Genomic DNA, 18979 nt, shown 5'->3' on the forward strand with positions numbered 1-18979 from the left:
ATAAGAAGTGGTGATAAGGGTGCAATGGAGTGCATATTAGAAGGATGGCAGAATCCCAAATGAGATGTTAGGTTAGTTAATGAACTCCCATGGTAAGATAAGAAGGTAGATACTAGAAGCTCTGCCAGGAACCAGTGCAAAGATGAGCACTGTTGTTGTCATTCACTATCACAAATCTGAAGAGAGGAAATGTTGCTTGTACCATCTATCTATGCATGTTAGCCCAATATATATTGGACAAGGCAATTTGCACTTGGGCAAAATTTGAGGAGGCCTTTCCTTCATTGAGTAGGAATAGCCATGTCCTAACTGGTGATGGCTTCTACTGACAGTTCCAATATTAAGTGATTTATTGGTCCTACCTGCCGTTTCTTCAGTTTACAGATTGGTGTCTGAGGGGGTAAATCTGCCATTAACTTGGCAAATGGGAATTAAGCTTACTAATTACTCAATTAAACTTAACTAATTTTGGAAATAACTTTTAACTTCTGGCAATTGTTGACTGAATTGGTGGTGCACTGCTGGTATTTTTAGGTGGACCTGAATTAATTGATCCTGCTGGAGTGCCATTACCACAGCCAGCCCAGTCGTGGGTCTGGCTGGTTGACCTGGAGAGAACTGTGGCTCTGCTCATCGGACGGTGTCTTGGTGGCATGCTTCAAGGACCTCCAGTGTCCCCTGAGGAGCAAGACACAGCCTACTGGTTAAAAACACCACTTTTCAGTGATGGAGTTGAAATGGATATTCCTCATTTAGGTAAGGTGTTTAATATTAGCTAGCTATATTTGTGGGTTTGAATTGCATCCTGTTGCTTTTTAATGGATTTCAAACTCAGAAGGTGGGGGTGCAAGTTGCTGTGGGAGTTGCAGGGCCAGACAGTGCAGTATCCAGTTCTTAACTTCCTGCAGCTGGTGAATCTGACTGTGCATATTCCTGAAGTGCTGCTTTTTAGCAAAAATGGTAGTCTTTAGGTAGGTGGAAATTGTGTAAGATAGATTAAAAAAGGCATTTAAATGTTCACCATATTTGTGTTGCAGGAGTCCCAATATTGCAGTGATTGGTTGAATTTCATTTATCTTCTAAGATCCATAATCAAAACATTTCCCTGCAGAGAAATAGGATATCTATCCATCTTATCTATCCTCAAAATTGTGGAATTTAATTCCCTGTGTGCTTCCTTTCTGTTAGACAAATGCATGAGCTCCTTATTAGAAGTGGCCCTGTCTGGAAATGAGGAACAGAAGCCTTTTGATTATAAGCTGAGACCGGAGATTACTGTCTATGTTGATTTGGCCTTGGGTTGTACAAAAGAGCCAGCACGGAGCCTCTGGATCAGTATGCAAGACTATGCTGTTAGTAAAGGTAATATAAAATTATATTACATGCTTCAACTACATTCGTATTTTCTTTGGCAACAACCTTTCATTTTTAATGATAAATGTCTTCGAGTTTTGTGTTGCGAGGTCTGTCATTACCCTTTTCTGCATTTGTTTCTGATATGGCTTCCAGTGCAGGAGAACAGGCAGGTCAGAGTTCTTTTTTCCTCCAAATTAGGACAAAAAGAGAATCTAGTTTGCTGGATAAGGTGTTTAGATTGCTGCTGTATGATTTTCCTAGAAAAGCGGGCTGAAACTTGCAGTATGAAAGAAAAATTGATGGAAAGGGCCAGGGGAATAGAGGAAGGCAAAACAACTCCCAAAATGTTAGGAATGGGACAAGGCGGGAGTCATCCTGTGCTTTCCAGTCCCTAGGGGGCTGGCACTACAGGCAGGGTTATTGGTTCTACATGCTTGTTCTCTATAACCCACCTCTCACCCTGGCTCCCAAGGCAGCAAGTTACTCTAAGCTCCATGCTTACATGACCAGATAGGTCTTTGTAATTTCCCTAGCAGTTTACCAGTATTCACAAGTAATACTTATTAAGCTGATATTTATGTAAGTAGAAAGTTTTTTGTTTGTTTCAGGAAAACCTGTGTCACTTTATGGAGATTTACTAGGCAATAAGGTTGTTTCTTAAAACATTACATCTCCTTAAAAATTAGAAGATGTAAATGAGTGAGGATCTTTTTCATGATGTTGTTGAAAATGTATTTAATTGCTTGGAAATGGTACCCAGTCTTGAGGAATCCTTTCTGTTTTCAGATTGGGATACAGCAACCTTAAGCAATGAATCACTGCTAGACACGGTGTCCAGATTTGTTCTTGCAGCTCTTCTGAAACACACAAGTTTGCTTAGCCAAGCCTGTGGTGAGAGCAGGCAAGTAACTAAAGATGCCTTTCAAAGCTCAGTTGCAATCTTTAAGAGGCAGTTGGTACTATCTTTTGAATTTTGGGTCCCTTCTTTCTGCAGGTACCAGCCCGGGAAAGCCTTGGCAGAAGTCTACCGTTGCGTATACAAAGTTCGAAGCCGCTTGCTTGCTTGCAAGAACATGGAGCTTATTCAGACAAGATCATCCTCAAGAGACAGATGGGTAAGAGTGGAAGAGTGCCAAGCCATGTTCAGTTATTCATAGTTTGCAGATAAATTCAGTACACAGGTCAGCATATTCAAATGTTAGTTTCATTTCTGTTACAGGATTCTTTTTTTGTTTAAACCAGCTGAAAAAATGTGAGGACTTTGGAGTAGATGTGGTAACGAGTCAATTGTGGCAGATTATTGATAATAGAGAGTACAGTGGAGGCATAACTTTAGCTGTAAACATAGCGTTAGTACACTATACCTCTAGATTCTGGAATCTAGATGGAGTCTGAGTAGCTGTATTGAGGTAAATACAGTGGTTGCTAAACCATTTGATGCTAACCTGTCAAAAGTTTGACCCAGGAATCTTTAAGCATTTCAAGGAGGCAATGTTTTTCTGCAGATAATTTGAATTACTTTACTAAGGAAAACTTAAATTTCCCCAATTTGAACATAAACAATATCTTGTTTGTTATTTATATTTATCTGAAGTATCTTTATCTTTAATCCCTCATGCCCCATTATATTCATTTTTTATTTTGGTGAAAAGAAATTTCACTGTAGACTTTTTTTCTTTTAATGAAGATGTTAGATAACCAGGAATCTGCTGATGTTGACACCCAAGAACATTCTTTTACTCGTACAATTGATGAAGAGGCAGAAATGGAGGAGCAAGCAGAACGAGACCGAGAAGAAGGGCATCCAGATCAAGAAGACGAAGAGGAGGAAAGAGAGCATGAAGTTATGACAGCTGGTAGTAAGTACTAGCTACACATGTGGATGTCTTAGTGTGCCTTGAAAGAACAGTGTTATTTCCCTGTCTAAGGAAAAATGGGGAAATGACATAAACTTTTAACAACGTTTATCCGGACAAAAATTTCAAAATCCTTAAGTGCTCTTTCTGGGTCAAAAGAGTCTTGACATAATGGAATGTGAATGTTAGGCAAATGAACTACCAATCAAGGCAATTCTTAGGGCATTTGACATATAAATTAACACTTCTTTTATATATATGTATAATATATAAATATTACTTATATTTTATATATATTTATGTATTTCATATATTTATATATAAAATCTATAAATAATATATGTAATATACATTCTATATATAAAATACATAAATATCTATAAACACATATATATTTATATATGATATTTATATATATATAAAAGAAGTGTTGATATATATGTATATACACACTGGATATAGGATTAATGGTCAGTGTTCTCAAATTCTATATGGATAGGGTGGAGTCTGTATTTCTGAGTGGAATAAGGGAAATGTATCCAGAAAATTCCAGACATGAAGTCATGTTACGTGCACAAGTAAGTAGGGAAAAAATAACTATCTCTTTACCAGAGATCCTTACGGAGCTGATACCAACATACAGAGGTCAATTTGTATTTGATGTCCTGCTGACTCAAATAGCTAGCAGCAATGCAAGACATGTTTGGATTTACCTTTGCCTCTCCAAGGGACCCCTGAGCCTCCTAAAACAAATAATCAAGCCAAGGGAACCGTAGGTCTTGCACAGTCGCTTGCACGAAGTCACTTGCTTTCTGGCCTAAGTTCTAGATTAATGTCTTGTTCCGTGCAGTTTTGTTTAGGAGCTAAGACCTTCTCTTTGTGTTACCCATTGCAGAAATATTTCAGTGTTTCCTGTCAGCCCGGGAAGTTGCTCGCAGTCGGGATCGAGATAGGATGAGCACCGGGACGGGGCCTAGGCTCGATGACCAACCTCCTCAGTCGCAGCAGGAGCGAAGAATCAGCACAGATCTGACGGAGGGCCAAGACGTGTACACAGCTGCATGCAACTCCGTGATCCACCGCTGTGCCTTGTTAATCCTAGGAGTAAGCCCCGTTATCGAGGAGATCCAGAAGCGAAGGGAGGATGGACAGTTGCAGCAGCCTCCCTCTAGTGCTCCTGAGGGGATTGGACTCATGACGAGGTAGGGGTGCCCTGAATTTGTTTGCTCTAACGTGTTTCCTTTAGCATTGATTTAATAACCTCAGCTTTCCTCTAAGGTTTATTAGAATTTTTTTTAGGGACTGGTTTTTGCTTAGAGCAATGCCAGTGTTTTTGTTGAGAATAGTGTTTTGCCTCAATTTTTGCATCCACGCTGACAAAACCTTAATAAGAATTTAAGGACATTTTATCTTATGAGGACCATATTTATTTTCAAGCGTTTGGCTTAGCAATGAGGACAAGTTACAGCAAAGTCCAGTTCCTCTGTTGTACAAATAATTTGATGTAATTGAAAAATTCCCCCCCTTTTTTTTTCTAAATCTCATTTGTGCTTGGGTTTTTTATTTAATGGTATTTTCTTAAGCCTTAGTAGCAATATAATAGTGAGCAAAAGTAGACTTCTCGAATGATCAGTCCTTTGAGACTGCCAGCATTTCAGTTGACCAGTAAGGGTGTAAAGAAGTAACAAGCTTTACTAATACATTTCCCCAGCATAATAATTGAAGACATCAGAACAGGTTTTTTTCCTGTCTGGGATGTAGTATTGATATGTTCTGACAGTCTTTTCACTCCTGGAGTTGTGGTACCTGCTGAATTTGATGATTAACTGCTACTTTTGCCTAATACTTGTATTTTCTTTGTGTGTGCATGTTGAACAGGAGTGAAAGTCTTACTGCAGAGAGTCGCTCAATCCATGCAAGCTCGAGCTATAGGCTGATTAAGTCGAGAAGTGAGTCTGATTTATCTCAGCCAGAATCAGACGAAGAAGGTTATTCACTGGTAGGTAAACTGGCTTTACATGCTTAGAGATTGTAAATGTATTTTATTAGTGGTGATTTATATTTCAGAAAGTTGTGATTTTCTTTAGTTTTATTTTTATTGAAAAGAAATTCACTTTCCATAAACGATTTGTGTGAATTGTTCTTTGGTACACCATTATTTAGACTGTATTTAATGATGCTTGTGGTTCCCTGCTGCTGTTATTTATGGCAGTTATTTACAGTAAGTAATGTTTTTCTTGAGTAGTGTTTTGTGCTTTTGTGTGTTGTTTTCATGGACTTAAGTCCTTTTAATGAAGTAAATGTGCTATTTAATCTCATTTTATTTGGTCTTTAGCTTTTCGGTGCTTCGGAACTTCGTTGTTGTTCCTTTTAAGAAATGATGACTTTGTTAATCTTTTAATCTAGAGTGGAAGACGAAATGTTGATTTGGATTTGGCATCTTCACACAGAAAGAGGGGTAAGTATTTTTTGCCGTTGACCTAGTAAGTATGGATCTGAATAGATATGGTATTATTAGATTAAAAAAAAAAAAAAGAAAGAATATTGTGACACCGTCCTCTGCTCCTGTCTCTCTGGAACTAGAGGGCTTATTTTCCTGTCCCATGGTGCTTGCATTCTCACACTCATCATACAGGAAGTTGCTGAGTTGTACATTGTACATCAGAGTTGTTATCAGTAAAAGGTAGAATATTTTGCAGGTTAGTAGTACCCCAGTATTCCAACAATCTTTGGAATGGCATTTCAGGAATGTTACAGATTTTGATTAATCTGGAATTTGCAACTGTTAGTTGATTATCTTACCGTAAGGAAAAATCTCTTCTCTGGCTGGATGGTCCTGACGCATCAGTGTCAGGAGAAGGTCTGCAAAGATCTCTGTGGTCAAGTGGCAAAACAAGAACAGCTTGGTTCTGTCTAAAGACTTTCAGTCCATCTGATAGGTCTGGTTTTTGTAATCCTCCCTGATCTTCAGCTGAAACATGTCCCTGTATATGGTCAGGATGTAAATTCCAGCCTTTTTGTGTTGTTGTGACATAGGCAGCGCACTGAAGTATGAGAGAGTCTGAAATTAAGGGTGTTCTTATGGGTAAAACCCCTTCAATCTTGACTGTCTTTCTTTTGACATACCTTTGTAGGAGCTAATGAAGGGGACATTGGGGACATTTACGTTCACAGGTAGCTCAACTAGGGGAATAGAAGGAATCTGAATTCTTATAGCATCTTGTTATTCTGCTGTGCTCCATCCAAAATTGGTGGTAAAACAGATTAAGGATTTCCATCCAAATGAACAATCTGCATTTGAATTCCCTTTTTGTTAAGCAGGGTTAGAAGAAGCCTAGTCTCCTGTTCATGGCGAGTAAACCACTGCAAAGAGAGGGCTACAGAATGCTGCAGCATTGATCTTAAAGATGTTCTCCAGCTGCATTTCCAAATACCACCAAAGGTGGATTCCCTGAAACAGCCATTGGACCTTTAAATGAGAAATAGCAGCTTATTTTTAGTTATTGCTTTTCTCTGAGATACCCTTTCCATAGGCATGTGTGTGTGTTGTGCTCCCGGCGCTTGGAGATTGCTCCATGTGATTTGCTTTTGGGTGGAAGGTGTTAGGCTCTATAAAGGGGGGATGAGAAAGTGCAGGAACTATGCAAGCGATAGGATGCTGAAGGTATTAGATTGTCTTTTTTTGTTTAAATGGAGACTATTACTGCTTTAAGGAACTGAGCTGAGCTTTAGAAATTGTTGCTTGGTTGCATGTTAGGTTGGCATACTTACATGGTGGATGAGAAAGTGGACTCTTAATACCATGGGGAGCACTTCTCATTTCTTTCAGCGGAAAGCTTATTAATTAATTTGAAGGAAACAAATAAACCATGTTTCATTCTGTGTGTGTGGGCTTCAGACCAGTAACTTGCTATAGTTACTTACTATAGTACTCAGTATAGTTTACAGTAGTGTTACAGATCTTGAAAAGATCTGTTCTCCTAAGTTTATCTCCCCAAGCTGTGTGAAGAACGCTGACATGCGGTACTGATTTGGAAGCCAGCAGGTTTGTTTTGTTTTGTTTTTGGAAGAGATCTCCTGCTGTCTCCATATTTTTCTTTAGGCTGTGCTTTTTAGAAGCTTAGCAGGGAATTTTTTGACTAGAACAAATCTCCCCTGTGTATGAGCATGAAGTTCTTCCCATCTCTTTGTAAAGAGCTTGCTGGAATTTAGCCATGCAGAGGATGTGATAATACTGAGCTACATTCTGCATTAGATGCTTATATATCTATATGCATTCTTTACTGTGAGTCCTCACCTGGTAGTGCTTTTTTTTTCATATAAATCTTGACCAGTGATTTTCAGTGTGCTTCTGTGGACTGTAGCAGTTTCTTACTATTTGTTAGTTGAATATTTAGTCAATTAACACAATTGGGTGGCTCTGAAAAAAAGAAACCAAGCAATTTAAAATACAGGCTAAATTATTTTATATATTGGTGTTACTATAGTAATTTAAATTTTGCATTTTGAAATAGATTGTTTTTGCATAAGGAATGTAAACATGTATTGGTTTGTGCATATAACTGTTTTAAAGGGACTGTTTCTTTTTGCTCTGAAAGTCCATTATTTGGGCTATACAAGCACAAAACAAAATGCATTTTTTTTTTCCAAAATATTGCTGCTTGGTGTCTTTAATATATGGTGTGAGATGAGATAGATTATTTAAATAAGTCAGAAAAATATAAGGAAGCAATTTCATAACTGTGTTGTCTTCTGTTTCAAATGTCTGCTTTTGTCTTCTGATTCTTGTGTGGTGTAGTGTATTTACTCCTTTTTGGCCAGTTGAGCCCCAGAAAAAAGAAGAGCTTCAAGCAAGTACCTGATGGCATGTTTGTTTTTTTTTCTCTATAGCTTCCTTACATATTTTATGTTTCATAAAGTATGTATTGCAGCTGTGCCACATCCATTAAGAAAACTCATTATTAGAAGCTGGCTTTTAAGGACAAGTAAACTTTTTTTTTTTCTTTAGTTAATCTCTATATTATATGCAATGCATATGTTATATGCAATTCCAGTCACGTAGTTGTAAAGCCTTTTACAATTCCAAGGGTACAATCAATTCCATGTGATCAATACTTCATAAAATCCAGCTCAACCAGTACGTCCACATAGTGTTATTTGTTCTGTTGCTATCTAGCATCTTCCAGACAGAAGTATTTGTTTCAGTTCTAGATTTGTGTGCCACAATTCTTAAATGTTTTTATGTTCTGAAGCTACTCTGACTTGTGACATTCCTCTTTTTAAGACTTTGTTACAACTTTCCTTTTAAAATTTGAAATCTGTATCAGATAGTCATTGATCTTTTCTCCTATTGCAAAATGGATGTTTTAAAATGGTTTTTACATTTAATTATTCTTGCATTTAATACCAGTAGTGATTAACTGAGGATATATTCTTTTTAAATATGAAGTATATTTCTTCTAGTATTTTTTTAAGTAAGAAATTCTTTGCTGATTAACAAAACTCTTACATTTGTTAATCCTTTCAATGGTAGTTGCAGAAGTGTGTATATGATATGACATGCTACTGTGATGGTTCTTTCTGAGGCCACTGTAATTCCTTTAATAACAAACTAAAAGCAAATATGCATAAATATTGTTTACAGAAAGAGTAGTAAGTTAAGTACATACAATTTTTCATACTTAATAGCCCTGATAGTGTGGTGGGGTTTTTTTTTTTTTGTGGGAAGGTGCATCTTTACACTGTATCTGTAGATACAAATTTGTTGGCAGAAGCTGGAACAAGGTCCTGCCAACAAGGTGGGTGGAACAAGGAACCTTGCCCACTCTTGTGAGCAGCAGCTTGCAGAGCTGCTCCAAGCAGACAGGGTTTAAAGGATGCTGTGAAAATAGTGCCTATATTCAACACTGAAATAAACCTTTCTGCAGGTCAAGTTTCTATAAATTTGGCATTTTCCTGCAAGGAGTGTGTTTTATGAAGTTTAAGGTTGATGCCCTGCAGGCAGAGGAGCATGACTGTAGATTTATATTAGAACTGTGAATGAACTGTGGTTCTTCAGGCTTGGTCTGTGATTCATTGTGCACAAGACGCAATGCTGCAGAATTCCATGTAGATTATTTAGGGTGATTTAAACCAGACTTTCAGTGAGAATTTAACCCTAAATTAGGTTTCCATAGAGCACCGAAAATATTACCTCATTCTATAAATCAAAAGATATTTTGAGCAAGTCCTCGTGATATCTTTGTAGCTCCAAACAGGGAAAAAAATAACTAGACAAAATAGTGATGGTGATTAATATGTTCCAGTGCTACAGGTTGCTGCTTATTTGAAGGCATAAATTTACTAGTGTATATATAAAGTTAAAGGTAATGTAATGACACGAAGGTATTACAGGAAAACAGATCTGTGAAGTTGCCAGATAGCCGAGGTTATAGGTCTAATATATGCCACAGATAAAGTTATTTTGTGATACCTAATATATATGTTGCTATCGGTCTTGAATCATTACAAAATAAATGTTCTCTCTTAGTCTAAAACCAAAATTTTTCACTGGTTTACTTGCCCTTCAGCACTCATGAATTCTGTAAATACTTCATCCAAAAATAATGCTATGCTCTTTTACAATTACCACATATATAATGGCTGGAGTAAAAACAAACACACGCATGTTTTATGGATAAGCCTTAAAATGGATACCGAAAGTGCACAATTCCTTTTGTAGCAGATGTTTTCTTTTCTTTACTATTCTGTCATTTAGCTGCAAAGCATTTTTATTCAGTGTCCTAGCTTCAAGCTGAGCAGTTTGAGTGGCTTTTATTTTTTCATTTTCTCACTTGGCAGCGTGTCGCAGTCCTGCTTAACATAATTAAAAGAAATACAGCCTGGCCTTTAGGGAGATTGCTGCAACTCCAAATCAAGCATCCTGCTCCAAGTTGCTTAATGCATGGTGAAATTACACATGAATATCCATTTTCCACCTGTTTGAATAGCAGCAGTTCAGTTGCTACTGACTGGCTAGTGCTTTACCTAGTGACCTGGAATTTATGAGGCTTTATTGTGTGTGTGTTTAGGAGCAATACACAGTCAAGTGGAGCCCTTAAGTGACTCGTGGACGCGACTGAAACACAGCCGAGATTGGCTCTACGCCTCTTCCTGCTCGTTTGTGGAGTCCGATTTTGATCTCTCCAGATCTCTCGGGGTTCACACGTTGATTGAAAACGTTGTCAGCTTCGTAAGCGGCGATGTGGGCAACTCGCCGGGGTTTAAGGAGCCGGAGGAAAGTATGTCCACGAGCCCGCAAGCATCGGTGATTGCGATGGAGCAGCAGCAGCTGAGAGCTGAGGTGAGCTGCAATTTAAAACCTTTACTTTTCATAGGTGACGCTCGTTTTACATATTTTATTTAGGGCGTTAATGTGAGCATTGACTCCTTTTTGACTCCTCGTTTGTCCTATCTGAATTAGCCAACCTGCTCTCTTACCTTAAAATCAAAAGACATTGTGCTGAAAACATCTTTTTGCCTTTAAAACGATTCAGAATTAAAGATGATCTCATTCGAATTTCAAAAGACGCTTGCTAATTAGTTCCTACTGTCTTTTGCCTGCTTTTGTTTTTAGCTTCGTTTGGAAGCACTTCATCAGATCCTAGTACTTCTATCGGGGATGGAGGAAAAGGGCAGTGTGCCACTGATGGGAAGTCGCCAAGGGCCAGGATTTCAGTCGTCTTCATTGCTTACTTCTGTTAGGCTGCAGTTTCTTGCTGGCTGCTTTGGTTTGGGCACTGTGGGACACGCAGGTGCCAAAGGAGAGAGCGTGCGGTTACATCACTACCAGGTGTGTGTTTTAAAGATTAGTTTCTGTAATTGCAATAACTGAGTTATAAAAACGCATCAGCTGTTACAGTAGTAATTTGTTTTGCCCAGGATGGTATCAGAGCAGCCAAGAGAAGTATTCAAATTGAAATCCAAGTGGCTGTGCACAAGATTTACCAACAATTATCTGCTACGTTAGAGAGAGCTCTGCAAGCTAATAAACATCATATAGGTAAGTTAAAAAGGTTGTAAAATCTGTCCTCAGATGTGCAGTGCAATAGCTTATGTGCTTGACAAAGTAGATTTTGATATCAGTGGCCAGAGTTCAGTGATGAAGTATTTGGCTGATTTATCTTCCTAGTAGAAAGAAACTTTTAAAACTTGCTGTCTTAAGTAAGTTTTAAAACCTACCTGTCATCTTCAAGAGTCTCCGCTTTCTATCTGGAGATTAGTCATGTTAACCTTTAATTCCTGTAAACCTTATATTTCTGTAAACCTTATGTGAGGATCTTTCGTAGTCCATTTCTTCAGTGTTGAAAAGCAATTGCGAGTTTGCAGAAATGAACAGTTTTCTGGAGATATAAAAAGTCTCTGATTCTTGTTTTCTTGCTTCACGTGGAATTTCTTTAAAGCTAAAACCAAAACCTGTCTGTTTTGAAAACTCTTTTTCTCCTGGACCCTTATACCAAACCACTGCTGCTTGCCTCTGTCCTTAAGGAAAAGCTGCCACTCTGCAGCTCTCTGTGCCTTTGTACGTGCAGTAACTGAAAGCTGCAGCACGGAAGAGTTGTATGATTTAATTTATCAGTAGAGCCTGATTGCCACGTTTACCTGAATTGTTCCTTTGGTTTGGCTTGCAAATAGAATGCAGTTGAAAGGCATTTCTTGTAATCCATTTAAAGCAGAGGTGGAAAATTGAGTATTTTACACAGTTATCCTCACCTCAGAGAAGAGGAGTCTGGCTTATTTTTTGAGACTTAGCTTCAGAATATTCACATTAGAAACTGGAGGGCATTTTGCATGGCATTTTTCCTAGGACAGTATTGGCATAGAGTGCATGGAGTTAAGTGGGCTTCAGTGCTATACCAGAAAGATGACTACCTTGGAGTGTCTGATGAAAATCTAGCTCTTTACTTGAGAATTCGATTAAATAAATTTTATTTTTAAAAAAGCTGTGGTTTTTTTTTGTTGTTGTGTATACTGACTCAAGCTTACTGATGGAAATGATTTTAATTTTAGAAGCACAGCAGCGTCTTCTGTTAGTGACGGTGTTTGCTCTGAGCGTGCACTATCAGCCTGTCGATGTCTCCTTGGCCATCTCCACGGGCTTGCTGAACGTGCTGTCACAGCTGTGTGGCACGGACACCATGCTGGGACAGCCGCTGCAGTTGCTGCCCAAAACTGGCATTTCTCAGCTCAGCACGGCCTTGAAAGTAGCCAGTACGAGACTGCTTCAGATCCTCGCCATCACCACTGGGTGAGTATGGAAGGCTCCCATTGCTTCCAGAAAACAAAAGCACTTGGCTTTCCAGCACCTTTTAAAAATAGCTCTTCTTTTGTGTGAGCTTTCTTTGGGATAATAAACGTTGTTCAGAAGCACATAAATGAAGAATAGAAAGCATAATGATACTGTTCCTGAGAAAGATTAACATAAGGCTGGGTAATGTATTTAAATTGGACATGGAGGGTTTGGAAGAGAATATTTGCTAACTTTATGGGATGGAAGCATTCCACTCAAATGCTTCTCTCCTTTCTCTGTCTTGGCTTTGTGGCTAGATCTGCTTGGGTGACAGGATGAGGCTTCCTATTGCTCTGTAAAAGTCATCTGTGTGAAAGTGATAATGGGGTAGGAGTTGTGCAGAGCAGCACTCTGCTTCTTTTGAAAATTAATTTGCAGAGGGATACGAGCATTGCTAGATCAGGGAACAAGACTCAATACTCAATAATTAAATGCTCTTTTTTTTTCTTTGCCAAGTTAAAAGTTAATGGGGGAAATTAGTTGTCACCAAGAGTATTTAATATTTTATATATTCATCTTCACTTCAATATTCATAATATCCAATACACTTGTCTGTTATTTAAAAACAAGCAAACAAACGAAAACTTTGGAAGTTGCAGTGGGATTCAGTTTAATGAGCTCAGTTGCTCTTTTTCTCTTAGAAAATACTGGGAAGATATCCTTTGTTTGTAATAATTGCACAGTTTCACAGTGTCTTAAAAATCGAGTTCAGACAAGAATAATCCCTATTTTTAGTATGTGACTTGGAGGTAACTCACTTTCTGCTAAAACGTAATTGAAGATGATGAGAAGCAACCTGCTGCAATAGCATGATTTAGTGCTGTATGAGTTCAGTTTTCACTTGCCTTGAGTTTATAATCATGTGTCCTTATGTTATTTTGCCTTGGATGAGGGATCAAACATTTTTATTTTCCATTTCTCTCTGCGTATAGAACCTATGCTGACAAACTGAGCCCAAAAGTGGTCCAGTCTTTGCTGGATCTGTTATGCAGTCAGCTGAAGAACTTGCTGTCACAGGCTGGTGTGATGCTTATGGTGTCCTTTGGAGAAGGGGAGGCCGAGGAAGATGAAGTAGAATCAAAGAAGGCAGATGCCAATGGAGACAGTGAAAAACGAGACTTCAGAGGTAATGCTCTTGCATTGTTTTTGATATCATTTCAAGTATCAGTAAACTAAGTGCTGAGACCTTTTTAATTGTGGCTTGGTTTTAGGTGCACATATGTTTCAGTTGTGCTTGCATAAGCAATTTCATAGTTAGAGAATTTATAGAACAGACCTAAGAAATTAGCTCAGTGAGAAATTAGCACACAGGGTCATCTGTTTCCTCAAATGTGTGCTTGGTAAGATGGTAATGTTAAATCCCTTGGAGAAGAAATTAGAGCAGTGATAAAGCGTAGGAATTCGCATAAAAAATCCACACACACACACAAAAAAAACCCCACATTGAATCCAATGGTTATATTTATTATTGGCACATTTATAAATATTCATTTAATCCTTTTTTTTAATCTATTAGTTGCAGATAAGTTTGTTGCCACTAACAAGGACTGCCAATATTTTTTTGTATCATCTGATAAAGTCTATAATATTCTCCAGATGCTTACATCTATCTTTGAATTGTTTGACTCTGTTATGTATTAAATATGTAGAGCTTGGAGATACTGAAATGTGGCTTTGTATTTTTAATAAGGTACATAGTTGTGTATGCAAATTAAAATAGACTTTAATATAAGACTTAGTTTGCCAAAGTGCCTGTGTGCTGTGATGCACTGTCGGATCGTTGAGTAGCTGCTTTTTCCAAGTGCCTGCTAATCCTCAGCACTGCCTGACAGTGTAACTTGGCTGTGCTCCTTTCTGAGCTCTTCTCAAAACTCAAAAGACCACAAAACTCCACCGTGAACGTCTGCCTTACTACTTCTGATTTGATTTTGACTTCAAAATTGATTATTTGTAGATATTCTAGATTTCAAAGTAAGAATAAAAAGGAAATAAATATATTTAAAATGAATATATATAAATGAAACCTTTTAATTTAACTTACCAGCTGCCCTCCGAAAACAACACGCGGCAGAATTGCACTTGGGAGACTTTCTTGTTTTCCTACGCAGAGTTGTTTCCTCCAAAGCAATTCAATCCAAAATGGCATCTCCCAAGTGGACAGAAGTGCTTCTTAACATCGCTTCCCAAAAGTGCTGCTCAGGTATGAACGTTTCCAAATGTACTTGCGTTTCTGTAGTGCTGCCTCTAAAAATAGGTCCCATTAGAACATCTTACGTGGTAAACACCTAAAACTGATTGCAGTAGATGTACACAAACTGTTCTTTGGAAAAATGGTGACACTGGTGGCAGGCAGGCAGATGGCTTCATAGATGTGTACTTAATGCAGAAATCACTTTTAGGTTGTTAATATACTGTTTGATTTGTAGGAGTTCCCTTGGTTGGCAATTTGAGGACTAGACTGCTTGCACTTCATGTACTAGAAGCTGTCTTACCTGCTTGTGAATCTGGCGTTGAAGATGATCAAATGGCTCAGGTTTTTATATTTCATTACAAGCTTTTTTTTTACCAGTTTCTTTAAAATTCTTGTTAAGCTTCTTCATATTTGGTAGAGTTCCTCCCTACCGAGGGGAAGATCAGATCAGGTGAAGGTCAGTGTAGATGCTTATCTAACAGTACTAAATGTTTTGATGTTTATAGCTACAAAAGAAGCTGTCCTCATCCTATATCCAAAATAACATGAATCATATTCTAATCTACCAGGTTGTTGAACGATTGTTCTCCCTTCTGTCCGACTGCATGTGGGAGACTCCGATAGCTCAGGCTAAACACGCAATTCAAATAAAGGAGAAAGAACAAGAAATGAAACTGCAGGTAATGATTCCTTTGGTTTCTCTTTTGACTGAATACCTTTGAATTACGTTATTGCAAGGGTTTTATTTGGTCCCATTTCTGACAGAAGCAAGGAGAGTCTGAAGATGAAGATGAGAATCTTCCCATTCAGGAAGTGTCCTTTGACCCTGAGAAAGCTCAATGCTGCATAGTGGAGAATGGGCAGATTCTAACCCATGGCAGTGGAGGTAAAGGTTATGGCTTAGCATCCACTGGAGTTACTTCAGGATGTTACCAGTGGAAGGTAGGTTTTATTAAAATTTATTTCTACCATTCTTTTACTGTATTTTGGAAAAATACTGACTTATAAGTAGTAATTTTTTTCCCCTCTTAGGAAAGTGTTTTTGAATAATTACCATTTTAAATAAATTAGTGTTTGTGGCACTGACATTGGTAGCACATTTTCAGTTGATACAAGCTCAGAGATGGGAGGCTGTGGATAAGTGTTGTGCGTTTGTGGTGGTGGTATTTGTTCCTCAAATCCGTAGTCAGCATAAGTCTGAATTGGCTCACAGTAGTTGTGTGCTGAACTACATAGGTCTTGGATTTCTCCTTTTAGTGAATACACTTTCTTCTGAGAAAACAGATCAGCCAGACTGCTGAGATTTTGCCTTTAATACATGATGCAGAGTATTTTTTTCTTTTTTTAGAAATTCAGATAAGCAAACAGTAGTAGTCCTTGTTTGGGCTATCTTTGACCACAGCAATTCTACTATGTTATAGTTCTTTAAATCTGCTCACTGTGTACTTGAGGACTAAAACCTGCTTATTTACATTGTTATCACCTTTGTAACCCTAACTCTTTTGTTTTTTATGCAGTTTTCTTGGATGTTAGTATATTAAGATTAAGTGATTTCTTAATCACCAATTAAATGTACTAAGAGATCATTTTAGGGATATAAATTTAACTATCAACATTTTTGATTCGTGAAATGCTTTTGGGTGAAACTTTAAAATGTGCCTAGGCATGTACAATAAGGTAAATTTACTTTTTTTTTTTTTTGTTCTTTTAAAATACATATTCTTGCTTGTGTTTTGCTTGCTAGTTCTACATTGTGAAGGAGAATCGAGGCAATGAAGGCACATGTGTGGGAGTCTCTCGCTGGCCAGTGCATGACTTCAACCATCGCACAACCTCAGATATGTGGCTATATAGAGCCTATAGTGGGAACCTTTACCATAATGGAGAACAAACTTTGACGCTGTCCAGTTTTACCCAAGGAGATTTCATCACGTGTGTGTTAGATATGGAAGCAAGAACTATTTCTTTTGGTAAAAATGGAGAGGTATTCACCAGTTAATTTTTTCTTTTTGGTGTTTTTTTTTTAAATAGTAATTGGGCATGTATATTTTGTATCATGTCAAGCATAATGACTAAGACAAGTGACATTTTTAGTATTTGAAAGGATTATAATACAGCTGCAACTATGTCATACTTCTTATTCTTGCTTCTTAAGGTGTTCCAAGTTGGTTTGTTTTTCTTTTAACTAGGAACCCAAACTAGCCTTTGAAGATGTGGATGCAGCAGAGTTATACCCTTGTGTTATGTTCTATAGCAGTAATCCAGGAGAGAAGGTAGCTCAAATTTTCATCCCCATAGAAAAACTTATCTTTGTTGTGCTATAAAGTGGCAGTATTTTGGATATTGTGTTGGAATTGGGGGGTTAGTAGCTGACAAGTCTAGAGAATATTACTGTTTATTCATTATGTTGTATGACATAGATTAGCATTACATTATTTTCACACTAGTTAAGATTGAAAATAACTTTTTCAAAATTAAAATTTTGAATTTCAAATTTTCAAAAAATTAAGATTGAAAATCTTATCAACAGTCTATTCTAAATTTGAAATGTGTTAGGCTACTCATTATTACTTTACAGAACTATTGTTCCCTACAGCAATTTACAGCAAGTTCAGGGAAAACTTAGTATTAGAAATTATAACTCATCTAAAATAGTCTAATGTGAATAAATAATTTTCCTTGTCTTTTGAGTTTTTAGGGATGTAGTTTTGTTTGGTGAAAAGATTAATTTCCTAGGGGGCAGAACCGAAGGAGGAAGTGCTAGTTCATCTTTCTAGTCAGCAGGAAAGACTCCTATATTAAAATAAGCTTCTGTAGATCTTCTGAGAGGATGATGTTGCATGTTGTTCTTTTTAAATACTTAGGTGAAAATCTGTGACATGCAGATGCGAGGCACCCCAAGAGATCTGCTACCTGGTGACCCCATCTGTAGTCCTGTTGCTGCAGTGCTGGCAGAAGCAACTATCCAGCTCATTCGTATCCTTCACCGGACAGACCGTTGGACACACTGCATCAATAAAAAAATGATGGAAAGACTGAACAAAATCAAAACATGCCTTAAGGAAGCGGGTCAGAAGCTGAAGAAAAGTCGCTCGATTCAAAGTCGCGAAGAGAATGAGGTGAGAGAGGAGAAGGAAAGCAAAGAGGAGGAGAAGAGCAAGCACAGTAGGCATGGTCTGGCTGACCTCTCCGAACTGCAGCTGAAGATGCTGTGTGTGGAGGTGTGGCCGGTTCTAGCAGTTATCGGTGGAGTTGATGCTGGCCTTAGAGTTGGAGGTCGCTGCGTGCACAAGCAAACGGGCCGTCATGCCACCCTCCTCGGGGTGGTGAAGGAGGGCAGTACCTCTGCCAAGGTCCAGTGGGACGAAGCAGAGATCACCATCAGGTAGAGTATGCTCGTTGCCTGCCCTTTGCTCGAGCCAGTGACACCCTGTGCTTGGAAAACTTCCAAAATAATGCCCATTTTACCTCGGAGTTGTGTTGATCGAGTCCTTTTAAGCATAAACTTTAAAACGAATGAATTTGGTTTTCTAACACAAACGTTACAAGTTGAACTTTACTATATAGGAAAGAATTTGTTTATTAAAGATATATTTGATAGGTTAGAGTTGGTCAGCAGCATTAGACTTCGTAAACTTGGCCTCTAGGTTTTGCAATTGCGAATGTGGCTAACTTGCCAGCTGCTTTAGATTTGAAGTGAACCTTGCTTGTTTTAGTAGGTTGTTCCTCTTGGATAGCTATATACTTTATTGCTCTCTTAACTTACTATAGCTGATTGTTTGACTTTGAAGACTACAGATTTTCACTTTTGTTTTACATGGTGAGTCCGAAGACAGTTCAGATTTGGTTCCTCAGAACTGAGGAGAGATGACTGTTGAATTGGCCTTTCCTTCCTGGAGCCCTGGAAAATACTCTGTGGGCCTGGGAAGGCTGGGAAGGGAGAGGGTTTTCTTTTCCCATGGTGGGTGAATGTCAGTATTCAGATTAACTGCTGCTTCAAGGCAGCGTTGCTCATTCTCTGACCTACAGCAGAGAGCTACAGGAATGCCTCTGTATTTGATGTTGGAACTGTAGTTCTGCCGATGATGTTGCGAACTGGGGAGAATGGAAGAACATTCTCCTTTTCCTGCCTTTTTTCAAAGGGAAGAAATTCTGGAACAAATCTAGTGATTTTTCTGGATTCTGATTCTATCATGGGGATTGGCTGTGTGCTTGTCCATTTGTTATGGAAGAGGTTTGATTCACTAA

At 38.2% G+C, this 18979-nt stretch overlaps 1 protein-coding gene across 1 annotated transcript in view; it reads left to right on the plus strand.

The window, feature by feature from the left end:
- HERC1 (HECT and RLD domain containing E3 ubiquitin protein ligase family member 1) overlaps window positions 1–18979 on the plus strand; it is a 65599-nt gene that overhangs the window by 13224 nt on the left and 33396 nt on the right. The window contains exons 17-36 of the mRNA XM_026038647.1: window positions 535–756; window positions 1189–1362; window positions 2143–2257; window positions 2351–2471; window positions 3044–3215; window positions 4108–4414; window positions 5091–5211; window positions 5619–5670; window positions 10283–10554; window positions 10828–11043; window positions 11133–11253; window positions 12261–12498; window positions 13473–13666; window positions 14585–14740; window positions 14967–15073; window positions 15301–15411; window positions 15497–15673; window positions 16476–16715; window positions 16921–17004; window positions 17596–18116. Coding sequence (XP_025894432.1) covers window positions 535–756; window positions 1189–1362; window positions 2143–2257; window positions 2351–2471; window positions 3044–3215; window positions 4108–4414; window positions 5091–5211; window positions 5619–5670; window positions 10283–10554; window positions 10828–11043; window positions 11133–11253; window positions 12261–12498; window positions 13473–13666; window positions 14585–14740; window positions 14967–15073; window positions 15301–15411; window positions 15497–15673; window positions 16476–16715; window positions 16921–17004; window positions 17596–18116 — 3721 coding nt within the window. The remainder of the gene's footprint in view (window positions 1–534; window positions 757–1188; window positions 1363–2142; window positions 2258–2350; window positions 2472–3043; window positions 3216–4107; window positions 4415–5090; window positions 5212–5618; window positions 5671–10282; window positions 10555–10827; window positions 11044–11132; window positions 11254–12260; window positions 12499–13472; window positions 13667–14584; window positions 14741–14966; window positions 15074–15300; window positions 15412–15496; window positions 15674–16475; window positions 16716–16920; window positions 17005–17595; window positions 18117–18979) is intronic.

Source organism: Nothoprocta perdicaria, unplaced genomic scaffold (genome assembly GCF_003342845.1).
Source record: "Nothoprocta perdicaria isolate Ctin4 unplaced genomic scaffold, notPer1 scaffold_214, whole genome shotgun sequence".
In the NCBI taxonomy this organism is placed as follows: Eukaryota; Metazoa; Chordata; class Aves; order Tinamiformes; family Tinamidae; genus Nothoprocta; species Nothoprocta perdicaria.